This window comes from Alosa pseudoharengus, unplaced genomic scaffold (genome assembly GCF_046254945.1).
Source record: "Alosa pseudoharengus isolate Yale_2024_CS ecotype anadromous, Long Island Sound unplaced genomic scaffold, YU_APseudo_1.1 YU_APseudo_1.1_scf_23, whole genome shotgun sequence".
Taxonomy (NCBI): Eukaryota; Metazoa; Chordata; class Actinopteri; order Clupeiformes; family Clupeidae; genus Alosa; species Alosa pseudoharengus.
In genome coordinates this window covers 31,849,328-31,866,703 of record NW_027468685.1, presented here as the reverse complement: position 1 = coordinate 31,866,703, position 17,376 = coordinate 31,849,328, and the positions used below count along the sequence as shown (strand labels likewise).

Genomic DNA, 17,376 nt, shown 5'->3' with positions numbered 1-17,376 from the left:
ATAGCAGTATTGCTTTATTCTCACTTGAATTGTTTGTACTTGTTACCATCTGTGGTGGAGTGCTACCAGCACCCCATAACTAATGTACATGATTATTCATAAATAAAGTTTATTTCATGAAAATTCTGCCTGTGACTTTTACATTGAAATGATCTCACCATCAGTACCTATCAACAAGATAAAATATACTATAAAACACTGTCTCAATCATGGATAAAGGAAGGATGACATTATAATATACATATTATAATATACATTATATGACTATACATTATAAGACTTTATTTTACATTATAAGACTTTATTTTATAATATAATACAAAGTTCATGTTAAGGGAAATAAAAAACACAGGACATTAAAATATTGGAGGAAAGCTCTTCCAGTATGGAGAGGGGACCAATTTGTTTACCCTGCATCTGTAAGACAAATGGAGAGAAAGGGAGGGGTAGAGAGAAGACAGTCTCAATACAAACACTCAGCAATCAGGTCTTTTAGAATTGTTCACATTTCAAAAGGTATTTCAAGAGTTTTTACAACATTTACACTCATTTCTACATTTCTACATACTCGTTTTTACATATTCGTCATATATTTTGAATGCTTCTGTCGCGATTCGAACCCGCGATTTCGGTGGAAAATTGACACGATAATGATATGCGCACGTCAGATTAAGGCTTCGATTTGATTGGCTGTTTCTCCGTTACACCTATTCACGGCTGGCCCCCGCGTCGAGCGTGCTGATAATTGAGCTAAAAGCCGGGGCTATAAGCTTTCCTGTCAGCAGCACTATTGAGTCTGTTGGCTCTCCTTCTTCAACAACCCACAACGGCGCCCCCCGTGTCGCGCAACTTTAATGCTTTGAATTAAATTTCGAAGCAGTCACGTGGGTGTGTGTGAAACGAAGCTTCGGACGTCACTGATCACGTGATTATCACAAAACGAATCAAGCTCCGATACGCTTCACTCCAAATTGGTTCGATACACGCTTCGAAGCAGGGGGTTCACGGGTAACATCACTAGTGGTTCGATCCCCGTTTGATTTGTAAGGTATTGTTTCAGATCGTATCTGTTTATGTTTTCTTACTTCACCATTAACCACACAGTTTCAACTAAACTCTCAGAATGGTCAAAAATCGAGAGTTTTTATAAGAAGAAAGTGATTTAGAGAACACATAGTGGCAGCAATAAGATTCACTTTATTGTGACTTCATGTGGTCTCCCATCCAGTAATTGACCAAGGACATGCTGCTTAGCTTTTGACAAAGACTGAACACAGGTAACACAGCAAGCCACGAACTTTAAAAACTACATCTCCAATACGAAGCATTTGACAGATTTGTTTCACCCTAAACAGCTCTGAGGTGTCGGAATTGTTTCAAAGCTTCGGAACAATTCGGCACAATTGCTTCGAACGTTTCAGTGTTTCATAAAGCCTCGCTTTGCCCATCCCTACAGAAAGGGAACTGCAACCAGTTCACACCTCAGATCGGAAGATGGCGGTAGTGCACTACGTTTACAAAACCTTACAGAAGAAGCCCACGCTGTCTCCCCATACGCATGCGCTAAACTGTCATGGCGGCTTCCATACTCGGCATGCAGAATGCTTTCAAGAAAACCGTCGTCCCACCCTTGGTTGTGATTCTTGGAGCAACGGGCACTGGCAAATCTAAACTGGCAATTGAAATCGGTAAACGACTGCAAGGCGAGATAATAAGTGCTGATTCTATGCAGGTAAGAAGTGGCAGAGGGCGACTACGTGAAAAGATGTCAGCACTCGACGGTGCCAGGTCCTTTTTTGACACACTACATGACTGCATTGACATCCTTTTACTGGCTATGATTGACATCTGTGTGGCAGCCAATATTAATCTACCTTTTCTACATACCTACTTTTTCAACTATTATCTGGAAATATCCACCAGTGGTAAGTGGTGGTATTAATGTGGCCTGCCATAATTTGACAACACTTTCCCAGATGAGCGCTCTTCTGGTTTGTGGGACTTGGAAAATGTATGACAGGCTATTTAGGCAGAATAACCCATTTAATTTCCTTGAATAGAAAGGGCAAAAAGTCTTGATCAGACCTTTAACCTTAACTTACAACTGAAACAAGGATGATCTGCATTCCAATCCCTTACCAAAAAATCCTATAGGATTCTGATAGGACTAATCCTAAAGGATTTCTATCATATTTTGGAACAAACAAATCCTACAGGAATCCTATTGGATTTTTTAAAAGCACAGAACTTGATATATCCTATTGGATTTTTATTCCTATAGGATTTCTATTCCAATAGGATTTTTACGTTACACTTATAGATATGGCTTCATAGTAGGCCAATTGTTACTGTTGCAAATAACTACAAGAAACAAACACATCACGCAGGTAGATATGACAGTATTAGGCTTAAACTACTTACAATGTTTAGATTGTTAACCAACAGTGATGCTGATGGTATTTTTTTTTACGATAGCTGTACAACTGTTTACATAGGGACAGTAACTGGTAACTAGCTAGCGATGGCTAACTGTGCTAGCTAGTAATAACGTCGTCGTCATCGACAACATAATAAAAAAAAAATGAACAGAGAATCACTTTTAATAGCCTTTATAGGACTGTATTTCTGTCCCAATTTCACTATAAGGATACATGATCTAAAATAGATGACATTAACGTTACTCACTGTCAACTGTTATCCTGTCTCCCTTCTTGACGGATAAGCGGAATCCAACTGCTACTTTTTGACGTAGTCCAGCTCGATACCTGCGCTGTGTTCCACTCAGCCCTCACGCGGGTGAGCCCTTTTTTATGTAGCTCAGTGGATTCCATGAATGGTGTGCCAAGTGGCTATAGCTGAGCATAGACCTACTACTAAAATTGTTTTTAAAAGCAAGTAGTAGTTTGTATTATTACAAATATTAACATTGCAAACGTAAAGAAAGTTATACTTTGTAGCCTATAGAGGCCCTTAAATAAACAACCATTTTATAGATGACATTTAGGCCTACTCTTATGTTCTGTATGGAGTTATATGTTAGCCTATAGACTCACTGAGCAATGACAGTAACCAAGCTAAATATTGTACCATAAAAACAATCAACAATATTTCTTCTCCTGGTAGTTTTCCAATGGAGACAGAAATGAATATGCCTACACGAAAAAAAGGCAGATATAAAAGGTAATTATGAAAAGCTGGTGGCATTGTTGTTTACGTTTCCTCATTCCAAAATAAAAGTTACAGTTATCAAATGGTATCATGTGCCATTCATATATTTAGATTTTTAGACCCTGATTTGCTTGATGAGGTTCCAAGGACATCCAAATGGAGACATTGTAACCAGGAGTGTGTTGAGGGTTCAGAGCATGCAGATGAGGACAATGGAGAAATAGACAATTCGGAGGACAATGGAGAGAGAGACAATTCAGAGATACTTTTGGACATTCCTACTTTTGAAAATCATCAATTAGCAAGTGATTTGCCCAGATTTTCCAACACAGACAAGTCTATGGATTCCCCTTTATACCCAGGGTCGGATGTGACATTGGCACAATTTATTGTCTTAATCCTAGCCTTTTCCCTAAGACACAGTTTATCTGCAACAGCAATTGAAGATCATCTGAAATTATTAAGCATCCTTTTACCAGCAAATAACATATTGCCACATTCTCTGCATGTATTCAAACAGCTCCTTAAAGACCCATCTGACACCATCAAATTACATTTCTTTTGCCAAGGTTGTGGGGCACATTTATCAACACAGAACACAAATTGCTTGACCTGTGGTGAGGAAACAAATAATGGCAATCTCAAAGAGGGTAACTTTTTTATAAGTCTTTCACTAGCCAATCAGATTCGTGACATCATACAGAGAGAAGGTCTTAGTGACTGTACAAATGCTATACTGGGCAAAACTGATTACAAACCAGGAGATGTGTCCTTATTGTGGAACTGTGACGGTGTTCCACTTTTTAACTCCTCATCCAATTCTCTCTGGCCCATTCGGTGTATTATCAATGAACTGCCCCCTGAGGTGCGTTATAAGAATGTTTTGCTGGCAGGAGTCTGGTTTGGACAGGGCAAACCTGATATGGCCACCTTTTTGCACCAGTTTGTCCAGGACATAAGACACCAATGCAAACGGCATTAAATGGGTCCATCCTGAAACTGGCATCTCTCAAATTTCCAAGGTTTTCCCTATTACTTTTTATTCCTATAGGATTTCTATTCCTATAGGGCTTATTCCTATTGGATTTTTACTTCTAGTTCCCTAATGGATTTATGCACATGGTCTCCATAGACATTATGCAAAAGAAACGAAGCACAGTACAAATGAAATGGATGGTCATAAGTAAATAACATTTATTATATCAATACATTTTTAAAAAAATCAGATGTGAGTGTGTGTGAGTGAGCATGTGTGTGTGTGTGTGTGTGTACGCGTTCACTTGGAGCGCCTTCTGGCCAACTTTGCTTCATCAGCGCATTTCTGTGAAATGGCTTGCTTGACCAGGGCAGGGTCCACCCCAAATTTGTTGGTGATATAGTCTGAAAAACATATAGGAGAGAAGAGCAACACATGAACAGATTAATACACTGTAAATCTTTAGAAGATACAGTGATACACTGGCTGGAGCAGACACAAGGCAAACATGGATACTATAGCTTGTTTCCCCTTGTGATTTGTCGTTTAGCCCAGTTATTTCTTTGAAATTGAGCTCTTCAATTAAGCAATCTTACATGAGATGCCGTTCTTGAATGTCATTATTGGCATGGACGGATTATGAACTTTCGGGCCCCTGGGCCCAGATGTATTAAGAGCCCCCCACTAATTCTCGCATATGTGTGTGTTTTTTTTTTTATTTGTTTGATGTGATTTCCTGTATTCTGGTGCATTTTGGGGATGGCCAATACTTTAATTCAATCAGATTCATAGTCTACATCCCGATGTGTTGATATTGATGATCAATTATTCCATGCAATGGCTTGGGCTTCAGGGCCCCCTGACCCCTTGGGCCCCTGGGCCTGGGCCCGGTAGGCCTGTGCAGTAATCCATCCCTGATTATTGGTACGCAAAGTACAGCCACAGGAACAAGGAACTTGCACAGAGTTCCGTAGTGCTGTACTTTAAGTACCAATAATGACATTCAAGAACGCCATTGAGTGTAAGATTGCGATTCAATAACACAAACGATATGAAATCTGACATGTTGTTGCTAATATAATGCTGCTGGCAGCTGGTTCATGCAGGTCACAGTTTCTGGTGTGAACACCACACACACGCACTGTGAATACACATTAACTGCTATGCACTGATAGCAGTCTAAAATAGGCCTTATAAGGAGTGAAATGGTTAGTGTGAGCACTGCATTGTACTGGAAACTATGGGAACACAAACAAGATACTCACTTAGTATGTCCGACGTCTTTGCAGAATTGAGCTGGGGCTTGGGCTGTCTTCCCAGAAAGGCATTAGACAGCTTCCCCGTATAAGAATGTGTGGCCAGGACCTGCCTCCCAAACACTGCCATCAATAAGTCCTTGGTGGCCTTTCTAGGGTCACTCCACTTGATGTGGGCATACTGGGTGGCCGTGATCGTTACTGTATAATAATTAGCATATTGCATATTAGGTGTCGCCACCAACGTAATAAATTTGATGTCACAAACTTGACCTCATAAACGTGAATTTCCAAATGTGCGCCATCATGGAAGTATTGAATATTATTGCTGGCTGTACTCCATAGTGTATGGTAGGCTAATACACAGGGCAGCATTATTTAGATGAAGATAATTTAAATAAATTTGCCCAGTATATTTGGGTCATTCTGTGTCAAATCAGAAAAAATCCAGGAAAATGGTTGCAGCACCAACTCCGACCAATTTGACCAAGTTTGTCTACACAATGTTTAGGTTCCATAACTAAAACCTGTAAAATATTTTTGTTCAATTCTTTTGGTTTCATAGACATTTTGCCCTTGATTGTTTACACTCCCTAAAAGGCCTTATCTTGGAGGCCATGTTTGGACATTTATATCTTAAAAAGTATTATCCCTAGCTAGCCTAGAAATCTACACGCACCCTAGCGGCGGCAAATTAATTTGCTCAGCCTGTACGTCTAGTATCAGACCATAGGGATTTCTATTGGCTGACGCCGTGGACGTCATCCAATCACAGCCCTCTATTTTGTTTAGAGAGTCTTAAGGCGGGCTTAACAGGATAACGACAGTCCTGCGACGGTGAACAACAAGGAAGGTGGCTATGGCGAACGAAGATCGGTTGTTTGAATCGGCGTTGGCGTCAACTTTGGAGGAGTTGGACTTGTGCTTTTCTTTGAAAGTTGAGCAACACAATGCACTTAACTCATTCCTTTCGAAGAAGGATGTATTTGCCGTTTTGCCGACCGGATACGGATATGGTCGTAGCGCTGGCCTATTGCATGCCTAGGCAGTTTGAAAGACAATTCTCTGCCTGCCCCTTGGATTAAGCGAGGTGAATGGTTCGATTCCAGACTATACATTTCAATGATATAGGATCCCTAATCCCTAGCCTCACTAAACTTTGTAGAATGGAAGACAAACATGTTCTCAGTATGATTCAATCATTAAAAGTTTGTAACACAGTCTCATTGGTTTTATAGAAGTCTTTCAGAAAAAACATGAAAAAATATTGTCCCAAGTCTCATTAACAGAATAAATGCATGTAGTTACAGGTGTTTTGGGAACACCAAAATAAACATTTACAATAAAAAAATAGATTTTAGCGCCCCCTCAGATGAAACACAACATAGCATTTTACTCCTTTTCGTACACTATGTCTTGCATCTGCCTGTTGCTCATGACTTTCATCTACAATAGAAGTGAATTGGGCGCTGACTTTGGTCTTGGAGCATATAATGATAACTAACGGGACGATCTGGACTAAAAAAATACAGGGAAGATAACATTAGTATAAATGACCAAAATGTGTGATAAAACACTATGCAAACAAATCACATGTATCTACTGAAACAGAAACCCTATGGAGTTTGTTTTGTATGCTAGGCTACTTAACCCCAACTAGTGCGAGGTACAGAGCCCAAGATGTCACAGTGTTGAACGCTCAGAAATAGCCCCCACCCTTACACTGAACAAAGTCGGTCAACACTGTTCTGCTCATCTACCTCATGTATACTTCAATCTTACAACTACAACATTGTTACATTATCAGTGCACTGAACTGCCTTGCACTATATTTATATTTAAAACTCTTGGATTCAAGTTGACTGATCATCTCAATACCAATGTTTTCCGAAAGGGCCTGTCCCAAGGAGAAAAAGTATTAGGCTACCTTGAAACTTAAACACACGTGGGGAAACTGAACAGTACAACCAGTAGACTATGGTAAGCTAGCCAACTATGCTACTTTGTTTACAATATTTCCAACCAGACAGCTGAATTAAAGAGGTAGAGTTGTAATAGTAATAGTAGGCTATAATCTGCATAAAGTTTGCAGAAATTCAATATATTCTCTCTTTATATCAGGATATAATAATGTAATAATAATAAAATTAATACATTTTATTTAAAGTGCATTTCATGACACCCAAGGTCACTTCACAAACAAACAAAAAGGTTCTTAAAATTATAGTCATCTCATAAAATAAAAGATAAAAATAAAAGTAAGTTGAGTCGTGAGTTTGGTCTATTGCTGTTACAGCCCTACTGACCCAATTGCACTACTCTATCCCACCCATAATGTGCTATTTATTTATTTACAAATGTACATACTGTAAATATATTTATAGACTGCTATATCCTACTGCTCATACTATTCTTACTCCTCTGTTTTTGTTCTTTATATGTTAAGTGAGCGTTGTACTTTAAGAGTAAAAATGAACTGGAGTCAAATTCCTTGTTTGTTTACGCAAACCTGGCCAATAAAGCTTCTGATTCTGATTGTTTATTTCGCTTATGCTGCTTGTTGCCATCTTTGTTTGGTGGACAGCAGGCTACAATCCATGCTAAATAAATCTGTCCTAATCTCTCATAAAGAAACTGTTAACCTAAATCAGACTCACTAGACTCAATCATTTAAAATGGTCACTATTCTTACTGGAGAAGGATTTAATCAACATCACAGGTAGCCTGGAGATGGGCTTTATAGCCAACTGTATGCCAGAGGCATAGTTTATCATTAGAAAAGCTTGTAAGTTACCATCTGTTGATGACAAGTTAACAAATTTGAAGTGTGACACACTGTGGCCACTGCCTAACACAGGATGCTAGTTAACATAGCCTAGGCATAGGCTACCAGTTGAGAACATGAGATACACTTACCTGACACAAAATTAGCCGAACTAATCTGGACACATTTTGCTTCAATTGACGTTAAAAGCCACAAATTTCTCTGATAGGCACACTCAGTTTAAATGTGTATCCCTGTCTAGACAATTAGGGCAACCGTGTACACAACAGTAATGTAGGCTACTATTTTAACTAGTGTGAGGGAACATATGACTAAAATTGGATAGAATAAGTAGCCTAATAATCCAATCCAATTCTAATGTACATTCTTCAGCCAAAAATAGCAAATGCTCAAAATTCATGTAATCATTCACATCACATCATACCATACCATCACATTTTATTGGCGTTATGGATGTTACAAAAAACTTAATTTTCCATGGAATTGGCCCACATTTCTTCTCTATCAAGTTATAAGATAAATATATAGCCTTAACTAGGCTTATGTCATTTTGATCTGTACAAAAAATGTCACATGCATCCATGGTTAAATTCTGCTCACTGCACATTTAATATAATGTATGATATTCAGTATTCATTATTGATATTTGATTTGATCATATTTGACCTATTTTTAAAGCAGGCCTACCTGCGGGCATGTAATTGGGCTACAGGTTTTCTGTCTTAGCATGTCTGAAGGAGCATTGCACTAGTAAACATAAATAATAGTGTGATTGACTGACCATATTTGAGCCAATGCTTCCTCTCAGCAAGAACTCATCCCTGATTTTCTCTTACTCTTTTCTACACTCTAGGTCTATAAAGGACTGGACATTATAACCAATAAAGTCACTGCTGAGGAGCGGGCTCAGTGTCCACATCACATGATTAGCTTCTTGGACCCACTGGTTAACAGCTATACAGTGGTGGATTTCAGAAACCATGCTCTTCAACTCATATCCTTCAAGCACTGGCAGCGGTGTAAGTTGATAAGGGACTGAGAGGATTGAGAGATAAACTGTCGGTGGGTACAGGTCAGAAAACCACACTCCCAGCATAAACATAGATTTGAATTACCCATTCTGAAGGTATTGCTTATAGGTATGTATCGGGATAATTTCGCTTGAAAACAATGACTAAATATGTTAATCAACAACCTTTGTTTTTTCACAACCAAGTTGATGACATGGCACTTATCAATAGTCAATTATCAAACACTAGTGGTGTCACGGTCGAATATAGATTGAAATGACTTCACAGTCTCAAACTTCGAAATCAAATGTAGAATCGAAGTTGTAGCCACACGCCCAATGTCACGTCTAGCATGCATGCCAAGATGGGACACACACACACACACGCACACACAGACTCGTGTGTTAAAATACGGCATGTCAACATAATCTCCTCTAACTTCACTAAAAAAGTTGCTAAAACTATACAAAATATCACCGCCGCCCAGTCCTGCACATTCTCTCCGCAAAAATAAATCATGCTTGTCAATTTGTCTCCATCTCCTACTCCATCCCCTACTTTTGTGTATGCAAATGAGTGTGTGCATAGTGTATGTTTGTTTTTGTGTATATGTGTGCTTGTTTGTGTGTGTGTGTGTGTGTGTGTGTGGGGGGGGGTAATGGGGTGTGTGTGTGTGTTTGTTTATGTGTGTGTGTGTGTTTTTACATGTACTGTATGTGTGTGCGTGTGTGTGTGTGTGCGTGCGTGTGCGTGCCTGTGTGTGTATATGTGCGTAAGTATGTGTGTGTGTGCGTGCCTGTGTATGTGCGTGCGTGCGTGCGTGCGTGAGTGAGTGTACATGTTTGCTGTGTGTGTGTGTGTGTGTGTGTGTGTGTGTGCATGTAGCTGATGTGTACACTGGCCGAGAAGTGCAAAACAAATCTACATTTGCAGGTACATTTTTACAATGTCCGAGCACAAAATGACATGTCATAAAACAAAATTACAATCTAAAACAAATTTACAACCCTGTGAACACTTTTACCATGGGTTTTTACCACTTTTACTAGTTTCGTAAAAGGACACTCATGAAGTTATTGCATAGTGTGAAAATAAGTTTTCGTTTTGAAAGAGGCCGTAGGCTACTGTCCCGGAGAAAACGATAGGCTAGCTAGGCTACTCCCCATGGAATGCTATAGCCTACGAAATGCCATCAGACTCAAACTTCCTGGGCCAGGGAAAGTGTTCGGGACATTGTGGCAAGTTCTTAAGCAAAAGTACCAGCTGACCGTTAAACAATTTTGGAAAAACACACACACACACACCATCAATGGCTATCTGCTGAACTGCACACGTATCGTTTGACACTGACACAAACAAATCACCTTACGTCATCATTAGGGAACACCCCTGGAAAAGCCATAAAAGCACGAAAAATGGAAGAAGTAGGCTACTTCATGTGTATTGTTTCCGTCAAATTCTGCTGCTTGTAAATTTGTATTGAAGTTTGTAAAAGTGTTAGGCCGTGGTAAAAATGTTCAGAGTTGTAAATTTGTTTAGATTGCAGTTTTGTGCTCGGACATTGTAAAAATGCACCCATAAATGTACATTTTTTTTTGCACTTTGGAAATTTGCATCCGCAAATGTAAATTTGTTTTGCACTTCTCGCCCATTTTTAGATATGGCCCCCCCATGAACGGAATCCCATGAAACTTGCATGCATTCAGAGGGTGTCAATGATCCTACTGTACACTTCAAATTCTGTGCAGTTTTGAACCTCTCAGCCAAAGATACCTGCGCTTACCAAAGATACCTGCGATTGCTGTACAGTCACTAAATGTACACATATATTCATCTATTGTATTGTACTTGGCATGCATTCAGAGGGTGTCATAGTGATCCTACTCATCAAATTCCGTGCAGTTTTGAACATGTCAACCAAAGATACCTGCGATTTCATCGCCTCATTTTTGCTTTTTCATTTTTAACTTGGTGGCGCTATACCTCAAATGAGTGGATATGGGATGGGTTGACATGGCCCTGTCATGAACGTAATAATGACATTCCGATCAGCTGTTAATTTCTAGGTGAATGTCTCTTAGAATATTCGGGTAACACTGTCTAAACACGTAAAAGGGAGAATTTAAGTCGTCAGTGCGAAATGGATAGCCTATATTTTACACTTTAAATAGGGGAGAAGATGGAATATGTATCTGGTGAAATACAATTAGCCCTGACTCTTTAGTTTTAAGGTTTTATTGAGTGCCACACAGCACATCAAACTCGTAGCCTATTTTACCGTGTCTGTGGACAATATACAGTAGCCTACTTGGGATTGTCTGAAACTAACTATCTGAAGCTAGGCCTACTTGAAAACACTGAAATAGCCTTGGGTACTGTCATGTTGGATATTGAGTTTTGTTCTAAAAGTTGTATGTATCTTAAAGATAGACTACAAATCGGTTCGCTAAATATGCCAACCTGTTCGTAGGCATGTTCCTCGTCCACATATTAGTCAAACTCTAAACACCCGTCATAACGTAAGCTACATTAACAGGTGGCTACTCTTTTATGTCACTTATGGGAAGGAAGACCGTAACAATGTTGTCCTATCTCTCGTTAACCAAGTTCTGCATTTTATCTTAAAACACAGACTAAGCGTCTCATCTTAGCAGTATACTAGTAATGGCAAATGTGGTGTTCAGTTGATTACATTTGCGCAAAAAAGTTGGGGAAGCATTGATTTTGCAAAGGTGCTGGTCTAGTTATTTCACACTGGAGAAGTTGGACTACTGCAAAACTATCTTAGGAAGAAATCTGTGTTCATATAGTGTCGTACATAAACTCAATCACTAAGATATCAGACGCTCTAGTATTGTGATAAAGTGCAAGAAATATTAACCTGGGTAGACTATTGCATTCAGGGTGCATGGTATGTAAGCTTCTCAACATCAACTAATATACATGTAATGTTTTTAAATCCATTAGTAGGCCCACATGCATATAGTTTACTAATTCCCAGACAGTGTGCATGTAACTTAAATCATAAGACATTTGTCATGGTGCACATGGCTTATGGTGGAGCAATGGGGAGACCACACCAAAAGTGAATTTGAACAAAAAGTAATTTATTACATACATTTGGTGGTAAAAGTTACAAAGTAAGAGGAAAACCAAGTATGTAGTGCAAGTCAGAATTTGTAGAAAAAAATTAAAGCCACTGCAACACTGTCCACTCTAATGTTTGTCATGTGTCAAAGGGAATGAATAATTGCCATTAGCAACTGAGACCAACATATGAAATTGGTGATCCTAGTGTTAGGAAATAGTCTAGTGCTTTAGTGTAGACCCTACACGATACACTTCTACATCCCATGTACCAGGGGCCAGTGTGTTGGCGTGCACCTGTGTTTTCTGTGAGAGGAGATAACCGGATGCATGGGGGCTTGCTCGCTCTCAGCTTAGCTTATTTACCCCTAGACAAGTACTGTACTTAGGTTGGATAGTGGCGTGTGGATTTCCGGGTGTGGTAAGGACGGCTCTTGTAAGGTTTATAGGAGCTGTCCCTTCACCAGGCCCTACAGTTCTCGAGATCTTCACAGAAAACTGTGTCCGGCCTATAGGGCCTACCCTCATTTTGGGGGCCCCGGTGCGGTGGGTGGGCGACGGATCAAAATGAAAAACAATGGTTCCGTGTCATCCTTGTGGGGCTACATGCCCACCAAGTTTCGTGCACCCCAGTCTTTCAGTATCCCAGGAATCGTTGACAAAAAAAAACTGACTAAATAAAACCTATATGACTGCTGCTTTGCTGAGCTGCGGTCATAATAAGACTTGGTAAGATTTTATTAGATAAATAGTTTTTGCAGTAAATGTAAATGGATTCCTGTACTTTGTTAGTTCCTTAATGCTGCACATAGAAGACCTGCACCAGCGTCAGAAGCTGCCCATAGTCGTGGGAGGAACCAACTACTACATCGAGTCCCTTCTGTGGAAGGTGCTGGTGGACACTAGAGTAAGCACTATGTCTCTGTGTGTTCAACTTTTGTGTTGTATTCTGAAGAAAATTGACATTTAAAAAACAACCTGAAAACTGTCCCATCAGCATCATTTCATGGAATGTTTTTTAAAAGTCCAGTGATCCTTAGGCAGACTTAACTACAAACTCAGACTTAACTACAAACTGGAGAGGCTACTTGGCTACCCTACTGAGTGTTCATACTACCAGTGTGAATGGAAACAGATGACGTAATACATGTTAATGGAGCACTAGCGACATTGGGCCAAACATTGCTTGTTACTTGTTAGACTCTCCCCTCTTTTAAAAATGACAACAAAAAAGTTACTAAGACGCACATGCCCTTCATGTAGTCTACTAATGTTACAACATTGTTAAGTCTGCTAAATATTTAGTAAACCTGCTTACGGACTCCAAACAAACTACTGGTCTCATTTTCATATTCACGACCCTCTCGGAGATGAAGCTGTGCAGATGGTGGTTGATTCATTATTGTTTCAAGTGGATTTAAAGATAGCATTGCAAAAACATTAAGGTACCAGCCTATTTCTTACATGAACATAAAGCACAATTGGACAAGTCTAAAGGTAGGCAAGCCTACCATACATAGCCACCGTACAGTGGAAAATGAAGCCGACTATTCATGTGTGTAGTTTGTGACCGCAACGAATGATTCAACCATGTTAATGGTCAGATTATGTTGCCATCAATTTGACATTAGGGTAGCAGCTATTGAACATGAAGTAATAAATGTACTATCTTAATATAACCTTTACAAAGCCAATTTGATGGTAAACAAGAGTAGTCCACTATGAAACTGCATAGTATACCTTTAAATAACTATGATGTCCATTTTTTTAGTTCATGTTCAATAGGTGCTACCCTAATGTCAAATTAATGGTAACATTTCCTGTATGATGAAACTAATCAGTCACAGTATTCTGGTGTGAGTTTGGCCCATTCTTTTAAACAGATAGTCTTATAATATTAATAATATTGAAGATTTCAGGGGTCCCTCTTGTGAATCCTGATCTTTAGTTAACTTCCAAAACTGTTCAATTAAATTGAAGTCAGGGCCTTGATTTCCTTTCTTTGAAACCAATTGAGAGTTTCCTTTGCTGAATGGTTTGGATCATTGTCCTGCTGGAAGGTCTAGCCACAGTGTTTCCCATACATTGACTTATTTGTGGCGGCCCACCCAATATCAACATTCAGGCCCGTCGCTAGAAGGCAAGCAAACCAAGCAATTGCTTGGGGCCCCGAGCTGGCCAGGGGCCCCAAGACAACGACTGGTTAAAAATAAAATGCAACGACAAACTGTGAGCGTCCCTTTGATAGTCAATGCAGTAAAGTGCAACGACACTGTTACCGGCAATACCGGGATCCCCCTCAAGGGGGCCCCTCTCAGTAGTCGCTGACAGCAGCCAGCCAGCCAGGTTTGTGGTCTCTGCTGCTGCCGCGAAAATATAAAACCTCGGCAGTCATAATGAAGCGGAGTTATGCGTCCAGAAGCCAGAAGAGAAAGGAAGAGGATGACAAGAAAAAACAAGATAGTGGTAAGTGATAAATTACACTGGATAAAATAGTTCTATACTTGTCTTGTACAAATAGAGTAATGTCGCAGCAGGAAGGCTAGCCTAGCAAAAAATGTTTATGAAAGGAAGAGGATGACAAGAAAAAACAAGATAGTGGTAAGTGATAAATTACACTGGATAAAATAGCTCTATACTTGTCTTGTACAAATAGTGTAATGTCGCAGCAGGAAGGCTAGCCTAGCAAAAAATGTTTATGTTAACTACCTGCCTGACGGCCATGTGCGTCTGTCTAATTCTCAAACAGCAGAATGCTTAAATGCTATGTTAAGCTACAAGTAGGCCTAGGTCAATGTATAACATTAGCTTGGGATGTTTTTACAGTAAGCATTGGTAGTTGTGAAAGCAGCTGCATCCCTTCTAAATATCAAAATATGGAAATGCTAACATATCTTTTCTTTCTCCCTCAAGGTGCTTTGCTTAAATTTCTCAGCCCTCAGGCTCTTAAGGATACCTCCACTGATGAAGATGGCCTGAAAGGTTAATCTTGTGTGTGTGTGTGTGTGTGTGTGTGTGTGTGTGTACTTGTATTTATGTTGGATTTTTAAATTGCTATACAACCTGCACTCTTTATAGTTTGAACAATGCATCCTTTTTCTGCATAAGATGGCAGTGTTTTATTTTCTCACTTTGTGAGAACTGAAAAATTGTAATGTGAGTGTGTGTGTGTGTGTGTGTTTAAGTATGTTGGATTTAGTTATTGTGCACTTTTTTGCATTTATATTGGGTTTTATGGTACGGTGGTGTTTTTGCAAATGTTCAAATGTTCAAAACTAATGCACAGTATATATATATGCAACTGCAGTATTGCACTGTCAAAATTTTGTTGGGGGGGGCTCCATGTCCATTTTGCTTGGGGCCCCCAAATTCATTGAAACGGCCGTGTCAACATTGACCACCACACAATGATTTTCCAGGTTGTACTAAATTGTGTTTAAATCTGGTTAGCATCATAACCAAGCTGTGCTAATTTGTTAAAAGCTGTTGCATTCAAGTTAATTCTGCAAACCAACCACCACAAATTGAATTCAATTCTCTGGGAAACACTGAGCCATGTCTCATCCTCATCATCCTGGTGGATCTAAAGATTCTCCCAGAAGAAAATGACTTCATTCATCATTCCTTCAACTGTATGAAGTCTGCTAGTACCATGAGATTAAAAACAGCCCACACCATGATGCCACCACCTCCAAACCGTACTGTTGGTAGGGTATTTTTAGGGTGATGCACAGTGCCATTTCTCCTCCAAATATGGTGTGTAGTATGACATCCGAAAAGTTACATTTTTAACCAGAATACATTCTCTCAGTATTTCATAGGATTGTTCAAATGTTGTGTAGCAAACTTTCAACAAGCTTTGGCATGTTTTTCTTCAGCAATAGAGTCATGCATAGAGGCCATGGCGGTGGAGTGCATTACCTATGATTTTCTCTGTAACAATTGTACTTGCTGCCTCCAAATCTTTCTGGAGGTTTCTCAGAGTGGTCCTTGGCTCTTGGGCTACTCTTCTGACTATCCTTCTGACTTCCTGGTCAGAAATCTTGCAAGGAGATCCTGTGCATGGCTAGTTGATGATGTAGTGATGTTCCTTCCACTTGCAAATAATGGCTCCAATACTGCTTGCTGGATGATTCTGAAGTTTTGAAGTGCATCTGTAACCAGTTCCATTAATATGTTTGGCAACAATAAGGTTGCAAAGATCTTGGGAGAGCTCTTTGCTTTTACCCATCATGAAATGTTTCTTGTGTGACACCTTGCTAACAAAAAAACGTTTTATAGCCCACCAGTATGTACTAACCCAGCTTATATCAATTTGCACAGATAGGAGGGATAATTTCTCTAACTACTTTCAAGATTCCAGTTTGTTCCTTGCCATTCCTTGCGTTTGTGTACTGCTTTTTCTTAGCGGGTTCAATACTTTTTCCCTGTGCCATTCCACTTTTTTACTCATAACACTACTTTTAGACATTAATGTTTGGATGTTTATATATGTGTGAATTACCTAAGTTAATACTAATGTCTGGTGAAATTTTCATGCGAATAGCCTCACTGGAAGTATACTTACTGAAAAAAATGTTGACGTGTTCAATACTCATTTTCCCCGCTGTATGGTAGGCTTGCCTACCTTTAGACTTGCATTGCAATCTGTCAATAAACCTCAGTAGCCTAAGTTGTGACTGTCCATGTCATTGCTTTATGTTCATGTAAGAAATAGGTTGGTACCTTAATGTTTTTGCAATGCTATCTTTAAATCCACTTGAAACAATAATGAATCAACCACCATCTGCACAGCTTTTTGAGAGTTGTTAATGCAAATAAAGATGTTTCCATTGATTTATTTGAAAAGGGTATGAATCATTTTGGACATGCCATTTTTCATAAAAATGTTAAAGATAAAAACGATTATTTTTTTGATTCCATGTTTCTACCACATTGTCTTACAACCTTTTGGCATGTGGCAGTGTCATTTTCAGTTAGAACAAACATTTTGGTCAAGAGAAAATCAACATTACATCAATATTTGCCAGGGGTATGAATCATTTTGTTCTTTACGGCTCCTACACACAGCTGCGTGCGTTGCAGTGCTGGAGA

The 17,376-nt window shown here is 39.4% G+C and overlaps 1 protein-coding gene across 1 annotated transcript in view; it reads left to right on the top strand.

The window, feature by feature from the left end:
• Positions 1-1,015: 1,015 nt before the first annotated feature.
• trit1 (tRNA isopentenyltransferase 1) overlaps positions 1,016-17,376 on the top strand; it is a 56,777-nt gene continuing 40,416 nt past the window's right edge. The window contains exons 1-3 of the mRNA XM_076302385.1: positions 1,016-1,732; positions 9,039-9,179; positions 13,091-13,189. Of these exons, the coding sequence (XP_076158500.1) occupies positions 1,574-1,732; positions 9,039-9,179; positions 13,091-13,189 (399 nt within the window). The 5' untranslated portion in view covers positions 1,016-1,573. The remainder of the gene's footprint in view (positions 1,733-9,038; positions 9,180-13,090; positions 13,190-17,376) is intronic.